The sequence below is a fragment of the Apostichopus japonicus genome, chromosome 12 (assembly GCF_037975245.1).
Source record: "Apostichopus japonicus isolate 1M-3 chromosome 12, ASM3797524v1, whole genome shotgun sequence".
Lineage (NCBI taxonomy): Eukaryota > Metazoa > Echinodermata > Holothuroidea > Aspidochirotida > Stichopodidae > Apostichopus > Apostichopus japonicus.
The window spans coordinates 19523104-19538931 of NC_092572.1; the positions used below are offsets into that span (position 1 = coordinate 19523104).

At 35.4% G+C, this 15828-nt stretch overlaps 2 protein-coding genes across 2 annotated transcripts in view; one reads left to right on the forward strand and one right to left on the reverse strand.

Moving 5' to 3' along the window:
• Nucleotides 1–15828, reverse strand: part of LOC139978049 (uncharacterized) — a 294882-nt gene that overhangs the window by 123245 nt on the left and 155809 nt on the right. The window lies entirely within an intron of this gene.
• LOC139977809 (netrin receptor UNC5B-like) lies at nucleotides 4296–11536 on the forward strand. The gene is made up of 8 exons (XM_071987462.1): nucleotides 4296–4470; nucleotides 4827–4903; nucleotides 5431–5485; nucleotides 5931–6248; nucleotides 7195–7415; nucleotides 8021–8158; nucleotides 9076–9225; nucleotides 11223–11536. Exons 1-8 carry the CDS (start codon nucleotides 4410–4412, stop codon nucleotides 11364–11366), a joined length of 1164 nt encoding a protein of 387 aa, XP_071843563.1. The 5' UTR covers nucleotides 4296–4409; the 3' UTR covers nucleotides 11367–11536.

Genomic DNA, 15828 nt, shown 5'->3' on the forward strand with positions numbered 1-15828 from the left:
ATCTGTCAACACCCCCCCCCCCCCAACAGATGCTTACTGATTATTTTATTTCACTCTGCTGATGTGCAGATTATAATTCGTCACTAGTTCAAAAAAGTATCGAAGAAGCTTTGTTTTAATGTTAAGTAAATCCTTAGTTGTCCTCGCAAAATCAATTTTCACAGGTTATTGACTGTGAAAGGAAATGAAAAAAAAAACACATTTTAAAAGTCTCTTGTATTGTTGCATAAGGAAAGTAATGTATTAACATCACTCAATGCCATATAACGATTCAACAGTGTTACCGTAGTGTTACAATTTGCTCTACACACAAAGGGCTAACTCTATAAATGTATACTCGAATCTCCCATATCTTTACTGTGCGGGGAGGGGAGTATGGCAAGCCGTTTTAACATTTACCTCGCAATTAGACTTAAGTCGAATACATTTCACTTAAGTGGAATACATTCTACTTAAGTGAAATGGAATTCCACTTAAGTGAAATGTATTCCACTTAAGTGGAATTCAATTCCACTTAAGTGGAATTCAATTTCACTTAAGTAGAAATGGACATTTCTATTTCACTTAAGTGGAAATGCATTCCACTTAAGTGGAATTGTATTTCACTTAAGTGGAATACATTTCCACTTAAGTGGAATACATTTCCACTTAAGCTAAATAGCCCATCTATTATATTCCACTTAAGTGGAATGCATTTCCACTTAAGTAAAATACAATTCCACTTAAGTGGAATGCATTTCCACTTGAGTGGAATTGTATTCCACTTAAGTAGAATACAATTTCACTTAAGTGGAATAACATCTTTTGGGCGTCAATTTCACTTAAGTGGAATTCTATTCTGCTTAAGTAAAATACAATTCCACTTAAGTGGAAATGTTGATATGTGGCTTACATATAAATACAATTTAGGGTAATGTTCGTCGTAACGCATTCAATTGCTCATCACATATGATGATTTAGTCGATCCTCGTTGCACGTGTACATCATGGCTTCGGCTAATCATTCACATCTAACATTGCTGGAATGCGATCAAATAATTGTTGTTGTTAGAGAAAGAATTCGAAGTGTTGTTTCCTCACTTGCACAGGGGAACAATCAGTATGATGCACAACAGAGGCGACTTACATCTTGTTTAAGTAACATAGGCAGAATTCGTAACTTTTTAGATAGTGAAACTTTTGACGAAATAAAAGATTCCATCCAAAACCCAAAATCCACAAAAAGTAAAATGTTTTCTTGCCCTTGTCAATGCGTTTTCGGCTGTAGCCCCAACCACTTAAAATGTATTTGCCATGGCTTTATTTTGGTAATGGTATTCGTCAGGTACCAGGTCAGGTACGTACGTACACACCTTGTACGGATGTTAAGTGCTAGCTGGATCCCGATGGACAGCCGATATTCATTGTGCACATATCGAAACCACGTACGTACGTAAACGTATCGCCGCAAGTTGTTTATAATGGCGCGCAAAGGCATGGGCAAAGTTTGGCGGTAAATGTACTAGCCAATCACATTCCACTTAAGTGGAATAGACTAGCCAATCACATTCCACTTAAGTGAAATACTCTATCCAATCACATTTCACTTAAGTGGAATGCATTTCCACTTAAGTGGAATTGTATTCCACTTAAGTGAAATAGACAGGACATTCCACTTGAGTGGAATCGTATTCCACTTAAGTAGAATACAATTCCACTTAAGTGAAATGCATTTCCACTTAAGTGGAATGCAATTCCACTTAAGTGAAATAGAATCTAGCTTAAGTAAAATGCAGTGACAAGTTGATGAATTCAGCTTAAGTAAAATACAATTAAGCTTAAGTGGAATGGTATTCCACTTAAGTGAAATAGAATTCCACTTAACTTAAATAGTATTCTGCTTAAGTGAAATTGAATTCCACTTAAGTGAAATGTATTCGACTTAAGTCGAATTGCGAGGTAAATGTTAAAACGGCTTGCCATAGGGGAGGGGGGTAAGCAATATGCTGCTTTGTGGGGTAATCAAAATGTATCCTTTTTTTTACACTAAATTGATCCAACAACGATGTTCTGTGTTCTATCTTTGAATACTTCCCTCTTTTCCCTACTTGTCATCTTATCGTCCATGGTATCCATCTGATCATCTCAGTAAGAAGTTTATCTTTATGACGTCACACAATTTGTTTTGATTGGCTTAAGACTATTCTGTTTTCCCTGTAAAGCTGATGTACGTATTCATGTTATTGAGTCTGTGAATCTTACAGTGACGAGTCTGTCTCCTATATTAACTTAAGTGTGCTGAATACAGATGTGCGTTTACCCGCCAGGAATAGTATACTGCGATATTTGTGAAGGTGTATCACTCCAATTTATTTTTTTCCTTTGCCTTATTATATGTTTTTGAAACACAATTTCAACATCTCATGAAAATAACCTTTCTTTTCCTTTCAGGCCGGTCCTATGTTGGGAGAAATGGTAAGAGAAACAGGGAATCATGTTCCTGTTAATTAGCAACGGTAATTTATTAAGTTGTAAATGATGACAATACTGTTCTCATGTCAAGCTTAGGTGCGTCTTAAATATCTTCCTTCTGCACACAGTCAAAGCAAAGCTAAAAAAAAACAGCTAAACAAAAGAAACGGATACTACAAGATTTAATCCGATGATGTTGTGTGTTAGAAGACTCACACAATATTCGAATATAACTTTCAAAAAGTCATCTGTCAACCCCCTCCCCCTCCCTCCAGCAGGTTCTTACTGATTATTTTATTTCACTCTGCTAATGTGCAAATTATAATTCGTTGCTAGTTCAAAAAGTATCAAAGAAGCTAGTTTAAAATGTTATTGAACGATATGCTTCCCAAATTTGTGCCAGTTCAAAGCCTCAAGTAACATTTCGAGAAGGTTTACGCTGGTTCTTATCTCCATTAATTAATTATATATTTAGCACAACTTGTTACTGTTAATTTTTTACGGTGGTTTATAGTCGTTTTTTCAAAGGCCAAGTTCTGAATATTGTACCAACTCTTTCTATAGTTAGTCAAAATGAGCTAGGAATGAATTAGAATTACACTTTATTTTTTTCCCTCGACATGAAATTTTATTTGGGAATATTCAATGATAACATTAATTGTTATCATGTCGTTGCCTAAACTTATGTACAAACATATGACACCTATAACACCAACTGATAAGGTTCCATTCTGCTTTTTATTTTACATTTTATTTTGCCCTTTTACATTGTATGTAGTGAAAACCTGGCTGATCCAGCTAACAAATAACGTTCTTATTGGCATTAAGCATCGAATAATGTCAACGTTTGTCCAGAATGAACAGAAGTTTCAATTCTGTTCCAATTCGACGGTAGCTTGCACCTGCAGCTAGGACATAATAATGCTACAAAAGCATTGTTTATAAGAAATTATACTAATTTATATTAGGTGTGTACTCACCATGCAGGCGGCGGATGAATTAACATATTTCAAATGAAAGGCAGAAACTAGCGGCTTGTAGTTCGATTGTTTTAAGGCTGATGTATGTATTCATGTTATTAAGTCTGTGAATCATTCAGTGACGATTCTGTCTCCTATATTGACTTTAGTGTGCTCAATGCGGATGTGCGTTTACCCGCCAGGTATAGTTTACTGCTATATTTGCGAATGTATATCATTCTAATTTATATATTTTTTGCTTCGCCTTATGATATCTTTTTGAAACACAAATTTAACATCTCATGACAATAACCTTTCTCTTCTTTTCAGGTACCTTCCATCATGGAAAGGCTAATGGCATCAATAGTAAGAGAGACAGGGATTCATGTTCCTGTTAATAAGTAATGGTAATTTATTAACAGGAAGGCGGTGTTACTATGTAAAAAAAGAAATAACAGTATGAGACTTTGATTCTGATCAGGAAGGAAAGATTTATAACTGATGTGTAAAGAACAGGAAATTTGGATAGGAACCAGTGCACTCAAGTTGGTTTATATGTGCGTCGTGTGTGCGTAAGAGTGTGTACTTAATGAGGGATGTGTCTCTTGGTTCCTATGCATTTAACTTGCAACACGCAGCTTATAATAAGAAGAATCGTATTTACGGGTAGAAATTGTGCAATCAAAGTTTCAAAATTGTGCGGTGAGTTAAATTTCGTAGACAATGAGGTGTCGCATTACTATTTGATTGATATACATATTATGCCCTTTTTACGCAATTGAATGGATCATCGGAGCAAATGTAGTTCACACTTTAGATTTAAATACCGAAATGGGGGGGGGCGAGATTATTAAAATTTGTCACTGATTGTAAGTATTGGAAAGATACTTTGATGGGAAATTCAAATTTAAATTTCAGATACTCTCTTGCTTTCATTTTGTAAGTTTTTCTTGATGTTACAGTTGTATCTAATGCTTGAATTGTGCTTTTACCTTTTAAGATGTCGTCACGAAAACTAGGAAAGACTCCTCCCGAACCGCTTGTAGTAACAAACGTAAAGGGTATGTTGTTTTAACCACTATACTTTGAAAATCATAATTTGCAATATTATTACGTTAATTTACGCACATCAATTTGCTAAAACTATGAATGATAAATTTCGCGTCGTATCGAAGAATGAACAATACAAAGTTTCGGACCCTGCAAGTTCGTCTTTGACTTACCAATGATAGACATCTCAAAAAAAGAAATAAGATTGAAACGGAATGGGTAATCCATAACGGTACTGCCCTTCTTCTTTTTTCTTTTTTTTAATTTCAATGAGCATGTGAATTTGTATTTTTAAGTGGTGTTTTTCTAAATTCTTTCCGTGTTTCTATTGTTTATTACATTACTTACCTCTTCACAACCAAATCAGAGATGAAAGACGACGCCAAAGAATTTGGAGAAAACAAGAGGCGTTTATCAGATCAAAGAAAATTTGAAAAAGGAAGTGTAAGTTTTCGGCAATAATAGCATTTCAAAAACATATCTTTCATTCATTCAAAATAGTGCAAAAATTATCAATTTATTGTCACGATCCGGACAGGTTGATTCGTAAATCTTTAATACGATCAGTAGTTTGAAGGAGATAAGAACGTCCTTCTTCCCATTATTTTCAGTCAATTGTGACATTCCTTGTGCGATAGTTTAGTCAACTGTGTACATTACATGTTGTTTAGTTCCATACGATCCCATTGCAATATACTACAAATTTATTGCGCATTGAGATCTTGAAATTGAGTTTTCTGCAGTGGATTGAGAGCAATGATAAACTCTATGGCAAACAACTTTTGATGATACTAGTGATTTGTAGCTGAATTTATCACAAAAACAAATATGGTCGAGCAATAAATCATTCTACAGTATCAATGAGAACCGTTTTTCTTTATAATAACTGAGGCTTATACAGCACGAATGTTACTTCTGTTATCTGAATAATCGATCCTGGTATAATTGTTCCTTCCTTTCACCATGCGCAGTTGACGTCTGCAGATAAAGTATCAATTCATACAGGCGAGAACATTAAGAAGGAAGGTAAGTTGTGTATTAAACTGCTAACAGTTGAAAGACATGTATTACAGGACTAAACACCTCATTAGTATCTGCGAATCATAGTGTACAACATTTGTTTTGAGAACTTTTGCGCGATTGTATTGAAAGCAATGGAACAAACTAAGGGATCGTCAAAGGTTACTTAGCCAAACATTATTCCGTTAAATGACGAAATGACGAGCAATCAAATGATGGAACCAAATGAATCTCTTCACACTTAAATATAGGACACGGATTTGGTACCATCTTGGTTCACGTTTAAAGCATGAACCATCAATAATCGCGCAATAGAGGACTATATATAAAACGATAAAGTGAATTATGAATTTTGATACATCAGTCAAACTAATAAAAACAACAGTGTTCATATAAAGAATTTTTCAACTGTCTATATATTGCAATTTTTCTTTCATTTTCTTTTCGTTAGGTGATTCTCATTCTATGAGAGCAGAATCAAAGATCGGCAAAGACGGTGGAACGCTAGAGATTCCAAATACCGGTGTCAGCTTAAAAATACCTCCCGGTGCTCTGCGACGTGATTATTTTATCCGAATGAGAATAATTTCACATCATTATCTGGATGAAACTGAATTATCGTTTGCTAGTAACTCCTCAGTAGTGGTAGAACTCCTTCCCAATAACGTTAAGCTTTTAATACCAGCAACATTGACATTACCTCACTGTTTGGTTCTCAAGGGAAAATGTGGATGGAAAGCAAAGGTATACAGCAGTCACCATAAACAAGGTAAATTATGGTTTTGTTACTTGAAAAATAAAATGGTGAACGAATGAATGTGACATATTTTGGGGTTGCAAACAATACAGCGGAATGTTACATGTACTCATTAATCAGAGTTAAAATGACGTTACATGAATAAACTGTGATTATTCTTATCATTGAAAAGATTTATAAAGCATCAAAGTGAAAACCACACCATAAAAAATCAAAGCAGTAAGATATATAAACGTATGAGCCAATAATAAAGACTGAAAACGATAAGTTTTTAACCTCTTCATAAAAATTTAAAAAGTGCACTACTACATATTTCAACAGGCAAACTATTCTAGAGTTTAGAAGCAATAAAGCAAAAAGCGCGTTCTCCTAACTTAGAGTGAACCTTAGAACATAGAGATCAGAACGATTAGATGACCGAGTTCAATAACCACCGGTCCTCATGGCCAGCAAATCCTAAAGTAAAAAGATCATGTGTCCTTAGGGAAGCTTAAGAATCCTAAACTGTTTGCGGTATTTGATAGGCAACCAGTGAACCTGTTGCAGGAGGGAAGACTAACATGCGATCTAGATGGTACATGAAATAAACCTCTAACAGCAGCATTCTGTATACGTTTTAGCTTATTGATAAGATAATTAGGTAATCCACTGTATAAACAATTCGAATGGTCAAGGTCCCTTATAACAAGAGTGAGGGTACGGCAAGACTGAAAACTGAGACTCTTACCAAAAACAATTTGACATATCTTATTCATTTATAAGTTTATACGTAAGTGAATACGAGTTGCATTGAACATAGGTAAATACGTAAGTGAATACGAGTTGCGTTGAACATTTCTAAAGAAAGATGGCATTTTTTTTATTCTAGGTAAGGATTTCAGTTTTATAATCAGGACCGTTATCCGATGTTCAATTTTACTTGTTTTTTTTATCACATATTTTTTTTTTTTTTAATTAGGCAACCAACCACAATGGGAAGAGGAAATAAATACTCAGTGTGATGTTTCTAATGAAACCTGTGCAATGCAGCTTTACAATTTCAGCTGGAGGAAAGTTAGACTTGGTGATGATATAGTCGAGGCAAAAAGGATTATTTTGTATGCCGCTATGCGTCCTTCTATTGAAAATGAAATATTTCTTGATATAGGGTACTACTGGCAGTTACCAAGTTGCCGAGAGGTAAGCAAGTTTAAATAATTCGACCTGTGTAAAAAAACTGTTAAATAGTGCCATACGGGAAAGTAGCCCTAAATCGTTAAGCTCCTTTTTACATAACTGTCTTTTTCTGCCAGTGGCATATCAATATTTAAATTTGTTAGTAGCTTTTATCAGTTAAGGTTTCTCTATTAATATGAGAAACTGAGATACCATGTAGACAATCAACGTTCAAGCTGATTTTGCTTCAGTGCCGCAAGCTATATGCATTTTCATTATGAGAGTTAAAAGTAGCAAAAACGTCGGTGCAGGGAAATGACTCTTCATTATTAATAATTTAGGTTTATATTAATATGTATCTAACGAAAACTAATTCGGACCATTAACATCTTACTAATGATATAAATATGTAATATTGATCAAAGACAGCTCTTAGCTAAACGGTACAATTGGGGTTTTACCCATTTTGTAATAGGCTACCGTTGTACAGATACAGTTAACCTTATATGTTAAGGGATATGGCATCTACCATCTAATCTTAACCATTCTCTAATTCACTACAACAATATTTAACAATGGTATTGCTGTACAACCTTACAATGTCATTCTCTCTCTGTCTACTCTCAAAGTTTCCCAAATTGAATTCAGTCATTGTGTTGCATCGGATACCAGACGTGTTTTACAGAGACGGGCAATTGCCTCTGAAAGTTTTATTAGAAAAAGTAGTACCAACTAATTGGACATATAATAAAGAAAACAATGAAAAGGTTGGTTGAAATAGTTTATTCTTAAATAAATCAGATTAAAACTATCATGTTATTAAGCTTGAATATTTTTTTCTCTTACTTTATTACCATCAGCAGAAGCACATATATGTAAAAGAGAATGTCACATAATCTTACTGAATCATCAATTAACATACAAACTAGTGTATGACACTTATCATTGTGTAGGGAAGTATAGCAATACCGTATGGTCTAACTAAAGCCTGCAAAAAAAGTTGCACAAGTAATAAATTATTTAAAGTATTGCTATTGTAACCGCCACATCCATTAATGTTTCCAACTAAGTTGCAACCGTCATTGTCAGTGCCAATGGAAATAATGGCTTTATCAAACTTTGTGTATAATGTGATGACACGTTTTCACGCAAAAAGAAAAATAAGTATATTGTATATGACATTCTGCTGGTAAGTTTATTACTGAGCTAAATGCCGGTCCGGCTTCCATCATTTCATAGAATCCGTCATTTCTGTGCAACAATAAGGTAAAATAAGTATGTTGTTTATCGGTAGTAAATATTTGTTAGATCCGTTTAAATTAATTTAAAATTAAATAAGCATCACTTTTCAAAATTACCTGCGGTTTTGCTGGTAAAGTTATAGATTAACGGAATATGACATTATTTTGAAAGAATTTGGTTCTATAAATCTATTGATCAAAAACCAAAAGTTGACATTAATACTGTCTACTATATTTCTCTAAAGAACTTAGACCAAGGAATAGAAATAGCGACCACGAATCGTTCTAAGATCATGCTACCCGCAACATAGAAAAATGTAAAAAGTTAATATTATGTAGGCCTACGTATTCTTAAGTTTACTTTGTTTTCCCAGGTATGTTAAAGTATGTTGAATTCAATTAATATCATATTCATGTAACAACTATTATCTTTGCTTTTAAAGGAAATCAGATTTAGCACAGTTGCGATTACGAATGGAAGTTTTTGTACGTTTGTCCTAAAAAAGTGTGTCTCCGGCGAAACAGACAGATGTGCATGTTACTTTAAAGCTGGCCAAGGGTCGAGGCTTGTGGAATTACAGTTCTCACTAAAGGTTAGTTGCTACGCTTTAGTTAACTTTGCGTAATGTATGTTGTGTTTTTTAGCAAAGAATATCCTTCTATGTTCGATATTTTTCTTATTTCTACCATTGGATTACAAATGGTGTACATTTAACGGCAGCTGTAGGGATGTCATCTGTATTTGTTCTCTCACAACTCCCATTCTCATGATGTTCAATGTTGTATGTGTTAATTTATGTATGCGTGTATGTGTGTATGTATGCGCGTATGTATACATGTGTCTGAGAAGTACACAAAATAAATAGAGCGAGACATCAATTTTAGAGTAACGCTACATCTCTATAGTTTATTAAACGTCTCTCTGACTTAAAGGTAAAATTACTTGAGAAATAACAACAGGAAATCCGAACAAATAAAGCAGTTATCAAAACAGCTATCCCAATTTCTTCTTCCATTCAAATTTAAACAATAGTGTCATTGTGACCCTGGAAATACACCATATACAGCACAAGGATATTGTACACCCAGGTCAAAGGTACCTGGAGTTTCTACGGATGCCGGTAGATGATACTTCCTTACACTCTTATTGATCGTTGGTCGCTTTGAACGGATGATTTCTAGCTTTTCTTCTACGCATAGATTACACATATCTGATACGTACTTCCTAGTGCTCTACAGTTCTTAGGATTTCTCAGGTTACAGTATAGTTTTTTTTTTTGCTTCCCTTAAGTCCTCATATATGCAACCTCGTACTAGGTCTGTCAGGGGCCCCCATTCGAAACCATATACTATATACACACCAAATCCTTTAGAAATCAGAGATATGAGAAGAAACCGAATTGTCTAAACATATACGGGAATTTAATCGTTGTAGATCAGTTGTATGGGGTTGCCCGGGAGGTTTGTAAAGTAGTCTAACAAGTTCTAATTGTGGTAATGAAAGAACAACACGTGCACAAGATCAGTGGATAGAACAATTTCAAACACCTACAATGTGATCATCATAACACGGTATATATTTATTTTATTTTCACTAATCATATTGAGTAGCGCAATGATTCATGAATTCATTTGGTGCTAGACTGACTGGTGATTTTTTCACCCATGTGTTTGGCAGTGCCCAGTGACATTGCTCAGGTAAGTACTCCATGAAAAGAACTCCCTGAAAAAATAATGTTGTTTAGGTGCCCAACATATTGATTGCAGTTTATTAGTTTCCAAATAGAAATTTCTTTGCGGATTTATGCAGGGAAAATTCTCCTTATAGAAATTAACAGCAACATCAAATTTTCAACGATGCAAGCTTGTGACCTAAGTTGCATGCATACAGTAAATTCGGCTGTATATTGAAGCTGATCTGTCAAAACTCTCCCTCGCTAAGGTAGGATAAAATACAAACAATCAATACTAAAGATTAACCCTAGAGGCATATGCTACCATCATGACACTGATCATGGAACTGACACATTTGAGTGGGCAATCTTACAATAAAAACTTGTTTAGGTGACAGAAGTTCACATTGGATGTATATAATAAATGGTGCTGCACTAATGGTGCTTTATGTTGCAAAGGTGGCTATCATATTTGATACCAGTTGGAATGGGGATATGTGAGGTCGAGTTTTGATGCAGGTTGGGATGACGTCTGTCATTTTATATTATATTTTCTTTTCATTCCGTTTAACTGCTTTTAGAGCCAGCATGGTATGTCAAGAATAAGAGAGCTAAACTATCATACCCCCCCCCCCCAAAAAAAAAGTTATTACAATATGATTATTTTGTATCACTTAAGCTATGTACTATAGTTTAACAGTGACGCCATGGTGCATGGCACATTGCATGTAGATGACCTAAATACCATAAAAAAGTACAAACTACACAATGTACTGATAAATCAAACTTCAGTTTTTTACAAAAAGATTAATATTTGGTTTTGTTCTTGCAGTATATACACATAATATTTTTTGTCAATAATTATGAAACAATGGGATGTGTATATAGATAGTATTGATATGCTATTATGTTGCTAGGAATCCAGTTTGTCAAGTACTGAAGCAATCATACCTTCAACGGGGAATGCTACTTCAAGAGATATACATGAAGAACGACCATCAGCAATTGCACAAACCGAAGGCAGTGCTGTTAGTGAAGAGTCTCTTCTGGTAACTGTTTAACCATTGCTATATTCCACCGGTGAAATTAAGCTTACTAGATTGTAATTTATTAAGTATTGATCAATAAGGCCTTCATGGGAAAGATAACGCGAAACTGTGAACCAAACGAACCTTTATCGAGTAATGTCTACGATATCATTATTGTAAGTCATTTCTTACAATATTCGTAAAGTGCTTTGTGGCTGCTACCTACGAACAACACTTTCGGGTCTCCGTTCACTGCCTGTTTGTTCAGAATTTATCATTTTGAACTAAAACATGTTCGTCTTGGATCGAGTTCAAAGTCGAGAGGAATAAAATTGGGCTCACACTCAGTCACAGTTACACTGACAACAACTTGTGGGAACCTCCTTCCAACGCAGTCGTTGGCCTTATGCTACGGGACGTGTCATCCACAAGCGATGAACACAAAATATTTCTTTCATTTGAGATGAAAGTTAGCTTCCTCTCACCTGTCTTGCACTGTGTCTAATACACAGCGTATTCTCCAAATGTATTCGTCACCGACGAGAGTACCTCTCATCCCCAGAGAAGACCCAAGATATTGTGTTTGCGATCCTTCGTAATATTCTGATCGATGTACCCCGAAAGTTACCGGACTTCCAACATCTCTCTTTTCATGACAGGAGAGGGTCTTTCATCCAGACATCATATGCAGAACCTACATGCCTAGCCGCTTTCACGGTTACTGTGAGAGCATACGTCATGTCAAAAATCTCTGCTAGGATAACAGCGGCAGCCCGGCAGTGTATTACCGTCTAAACATATTTAAAGGATTCTACGGTCATTTCGTTGCTGCACAGTGCTAAACATAGGTATATTGTGGCAGATAATTTAGATAGGAAATTGCATGATTTGCGTAGAGACATATAAGTATATGAAATGCCACATAAATTCTGAAGGCAAAACGTTTTGTGGTTAAATAAAGAAATAATTAGGATGACCTTTCTCAAATTATTTTATTTCACGATGGTTCTCCAGAACATCTTCATATGAATGTACTTTTCTCTTATATTTCGTTTTCACAGGACTTATCAGCAAGGATTGGAAAATTCTGGAAAGATGTTGGAAGGAACCTTAACGTGTCTGAAGAAGAACTCTGCAATATCGAGCAAATGGGTAATCCAACTCTCAAGGAGAAGAATTACCAAATGCTACGTGTGTGGAAATGTAAAAGTGCCAGCGATGCAACTTATGACGTTCTCGGAGATGCTTTGAAAAAAGCAGGAGTAGCTAATTTACAAGAATATTTGCTCACAACATATAAGCCTACATGAGTTGAACTGTAGACAAACGCCAATTCAAACAAGAACAACAGAAGTAATCTACTTCATATGAATTGCAATGAAGAGTAGAATCTCGTTTATACTAAATTTGTATTACCCAGATTGACAAGTCACATTCGGGTACCGACGAACGCTTACCTTTAAATTGTTACACAAGAAAACAGTAGCATGCCTTAATGCTGCGGTTAATCTAAAGTAATTTGATTTTTCGTTTTGACTGCTCATGTAAACCTGACAAGTGGATTCTTATTCCATTCGTTAATGTGAATTTTTAGGCAGGCTGACCTTTCATTGTGATTATATTGTGAAAGACTTGGTGTCAACCATATGGCTGCGAAAATCAGTTACGCAGGATTGAAGTTGACTTCTACTAGCCTAGTCGTGCTATATATTGATGCTGAATAGGATACAGCACAATTTGTAACATGATCAAGGCTAACCAAAGAAAGGCGTGGTAATGGTTAAGCAATACATTTTATATAAATAGCTAAAGTTTAATATACCGTCAAAGCAGCAAACGCCAATTATGTGCATTGTAGTACTTTCATGAAATTCACACATTAACATTTTCCTTTTACAAGTGCATATCTGTCTTATTCTGTGGCGTCACATCTGAGCAAACTTCGATAAAATTGCGTAATTGAAAGATAGTAAACCTAAATTTAGGGCAAAGTTAGAGCGATCATCATCACTGCAACCTTAAATAAAACACTTTTACTTTCATCATTTCGATGTAACCGTATACTATCAAATACATCCGCTAACACTTAAGATATAAGGGGGTTGCTCGGTAGTCTTACCTGACATGGCGCACTTGAATCAACTAGTAAGATGCCAATTATCTACCTTATCCCAGACTTGTATTACAGTTTTAGTACAAAAGCATGAGTGAGCTGCGCTAGCAAAATCCCCCTGGTATGAGTGCTAGCAAAAGTTTGGGGGCAGCCATTTGGGAGGGCTAAGACGGTAAGTCGCCCAGTGAAAGGGATCTAAGGGGAGCAGTGTCCCCGCCTCTTTGAGAAAGTTTGGTAAAATGAAGGATGCTTAGGCTGTATTTTCTGATTTATCGTGCACTGTGAATTTTGTAATACTACTACCAGTGGGGCAGTGGGTAGGGGTCTGTCTTGTACACCCATATTATTAATATAAGGAGAAAATTGGTAATACCGCTAACACTAGTGAATAGGTTTAGGGTTCTTGTTAGAATCATCGACGATTCCGGTTTGCACATACGCAGTTAAAGCCATGACGTTACCGTCTTACCTAGCAGCGTTTAATAGAAAGAATAAAAGTTTGGTCAAATGCACGATATAAACATGCCAATCATTGCTGATATCTCATCACCCACCTCAGAAACACAGTAAGTTATATGTTGCAACAGGAAAATAAATGGGCGGGGATCTTATACATTATTAAAGATGTTTTTCTTTTGAGTGGTTGAAGTAGTACCGACACTCAAGTAGTATTGAAAAGTAGGTATTACTATGTAGGATTAGATAATTTATAAGATCAAATTTATTCTCTGTTAAAGGTGGTTCTTGTAAACGGAAGTAAAGTCTTGCGGTCCGCTGAGTTGAAATGCTGTATGCGGATTAAGCCTAAATCATTGTTCTGTAAACTGACGGTTTTGGGCCTTTTTTATAATTAGAGGAATTGTTATTAACTCTATGTAGCATAAAACAACAGGGACGACGAATACGACAGTAACCACACAACTTGTATGACTACATCTCATGTCGCTAATTATGGCATTTAAAAGTGCTTCTTGGTAGGCTTAATGACAATTATAAATAAGAAGAAGAAGAAGAAAATTTCATCAGTTTGATAGACGAGAACATAACAATATTACAAAATACTACCAATTCTATTTTCTGTTATTATAATTCATCATGGATGACTTATCTCATATTACAGAGGATGATACTCGAGAAGCAGATACATTCATTAAGATTCAGTGTCTTTGAACTATCGTCTACGTTGCTGTATACACGGCCATTACACTCATGTGTGTATTTGGTAATGCGTTGCTTCTAGTCTCATATATCTGCTTCGGAGATTTGCGCGAAATTAGCAACAACTACGACATGTTTGGTTTGACGGTAACCGACTTTCTGACAGGATTGGTAGCGATGCCACTCGCAATTTCAAAACCGTCTGGTAATTAGCGATTTTCACTTGTCACGCCTGGTCAAGGTCTCACCTCTTCCTACCGGCATATGTCTTTACTTCGTGTTCAATGGCCTTGTTATTAGGAATAACTGTTGATCGATATATTGCGGTATCACGTCCGTTCACATATCACGTCATCATGAATTCGAGGAAAACCATTAAGATCGTAATTTTGGGGTATTCATTCGGAACGGTGTTTGGAACTCTACCGGTCTGGAGTTTCGGTGGAGACCCACATCAATGGATGTTAGAACTTGAACAGTACGATGGCCCGATACTAAAAAATTCATGTGCCTCTGCTTCATTCATAATACCCTTTTGGCTATTATCACTGATCATTGCGTAGAGTGAAAATCTTCTACATCGCATACCCCAGAATGGATACTGTATCAAAAAGCAGGTCTCAGAGGGCAAAGTCTGTTGAGTGGAAAATGAGCATGCGCACTACAATAACCAGCGCCATTGTTCTCGGTGCATTTACCATTATTTGATTACCACAAAGTTTTAAGGACGTGTTCAGACTTTATCTTGCGATGGATCTGAAATCACTGGGAGGATGAAGTGGCCCAACCGGCCTGATCGGCAGTATTATTAATCGATAAAAAGATTACGTATGTAGAGGGATGAGGTATTAATAGGAACTTACCTAACCTTTGTTCTAGTCGATAAGGAGATTATGTGTTTAGAAGTATCAAATTATTGTAATGCAATAGTGGAGTAATGTGTTCTCAATTGTGAAGTTGTATTTTTGTGTATTTTGTGATATTAAGTATGTAGTTTTGATGTTTTTAATAACTTGAACATTTGTATTTTTGTGTATTTTGTTATATTTAGTATGTAGTTTTGATGTTTTTAATAGCTTGAATTAAAAAAAAATGATATATAGTATTGTTACTTAGTTACTTGTTATATATATGGTTATTTAGATAGGTATTGTTATTTTTACTTATTGTACTTATTGTTACTTAGATAGGTATTGATAGATATTGTTATTGTTACTTAGATAG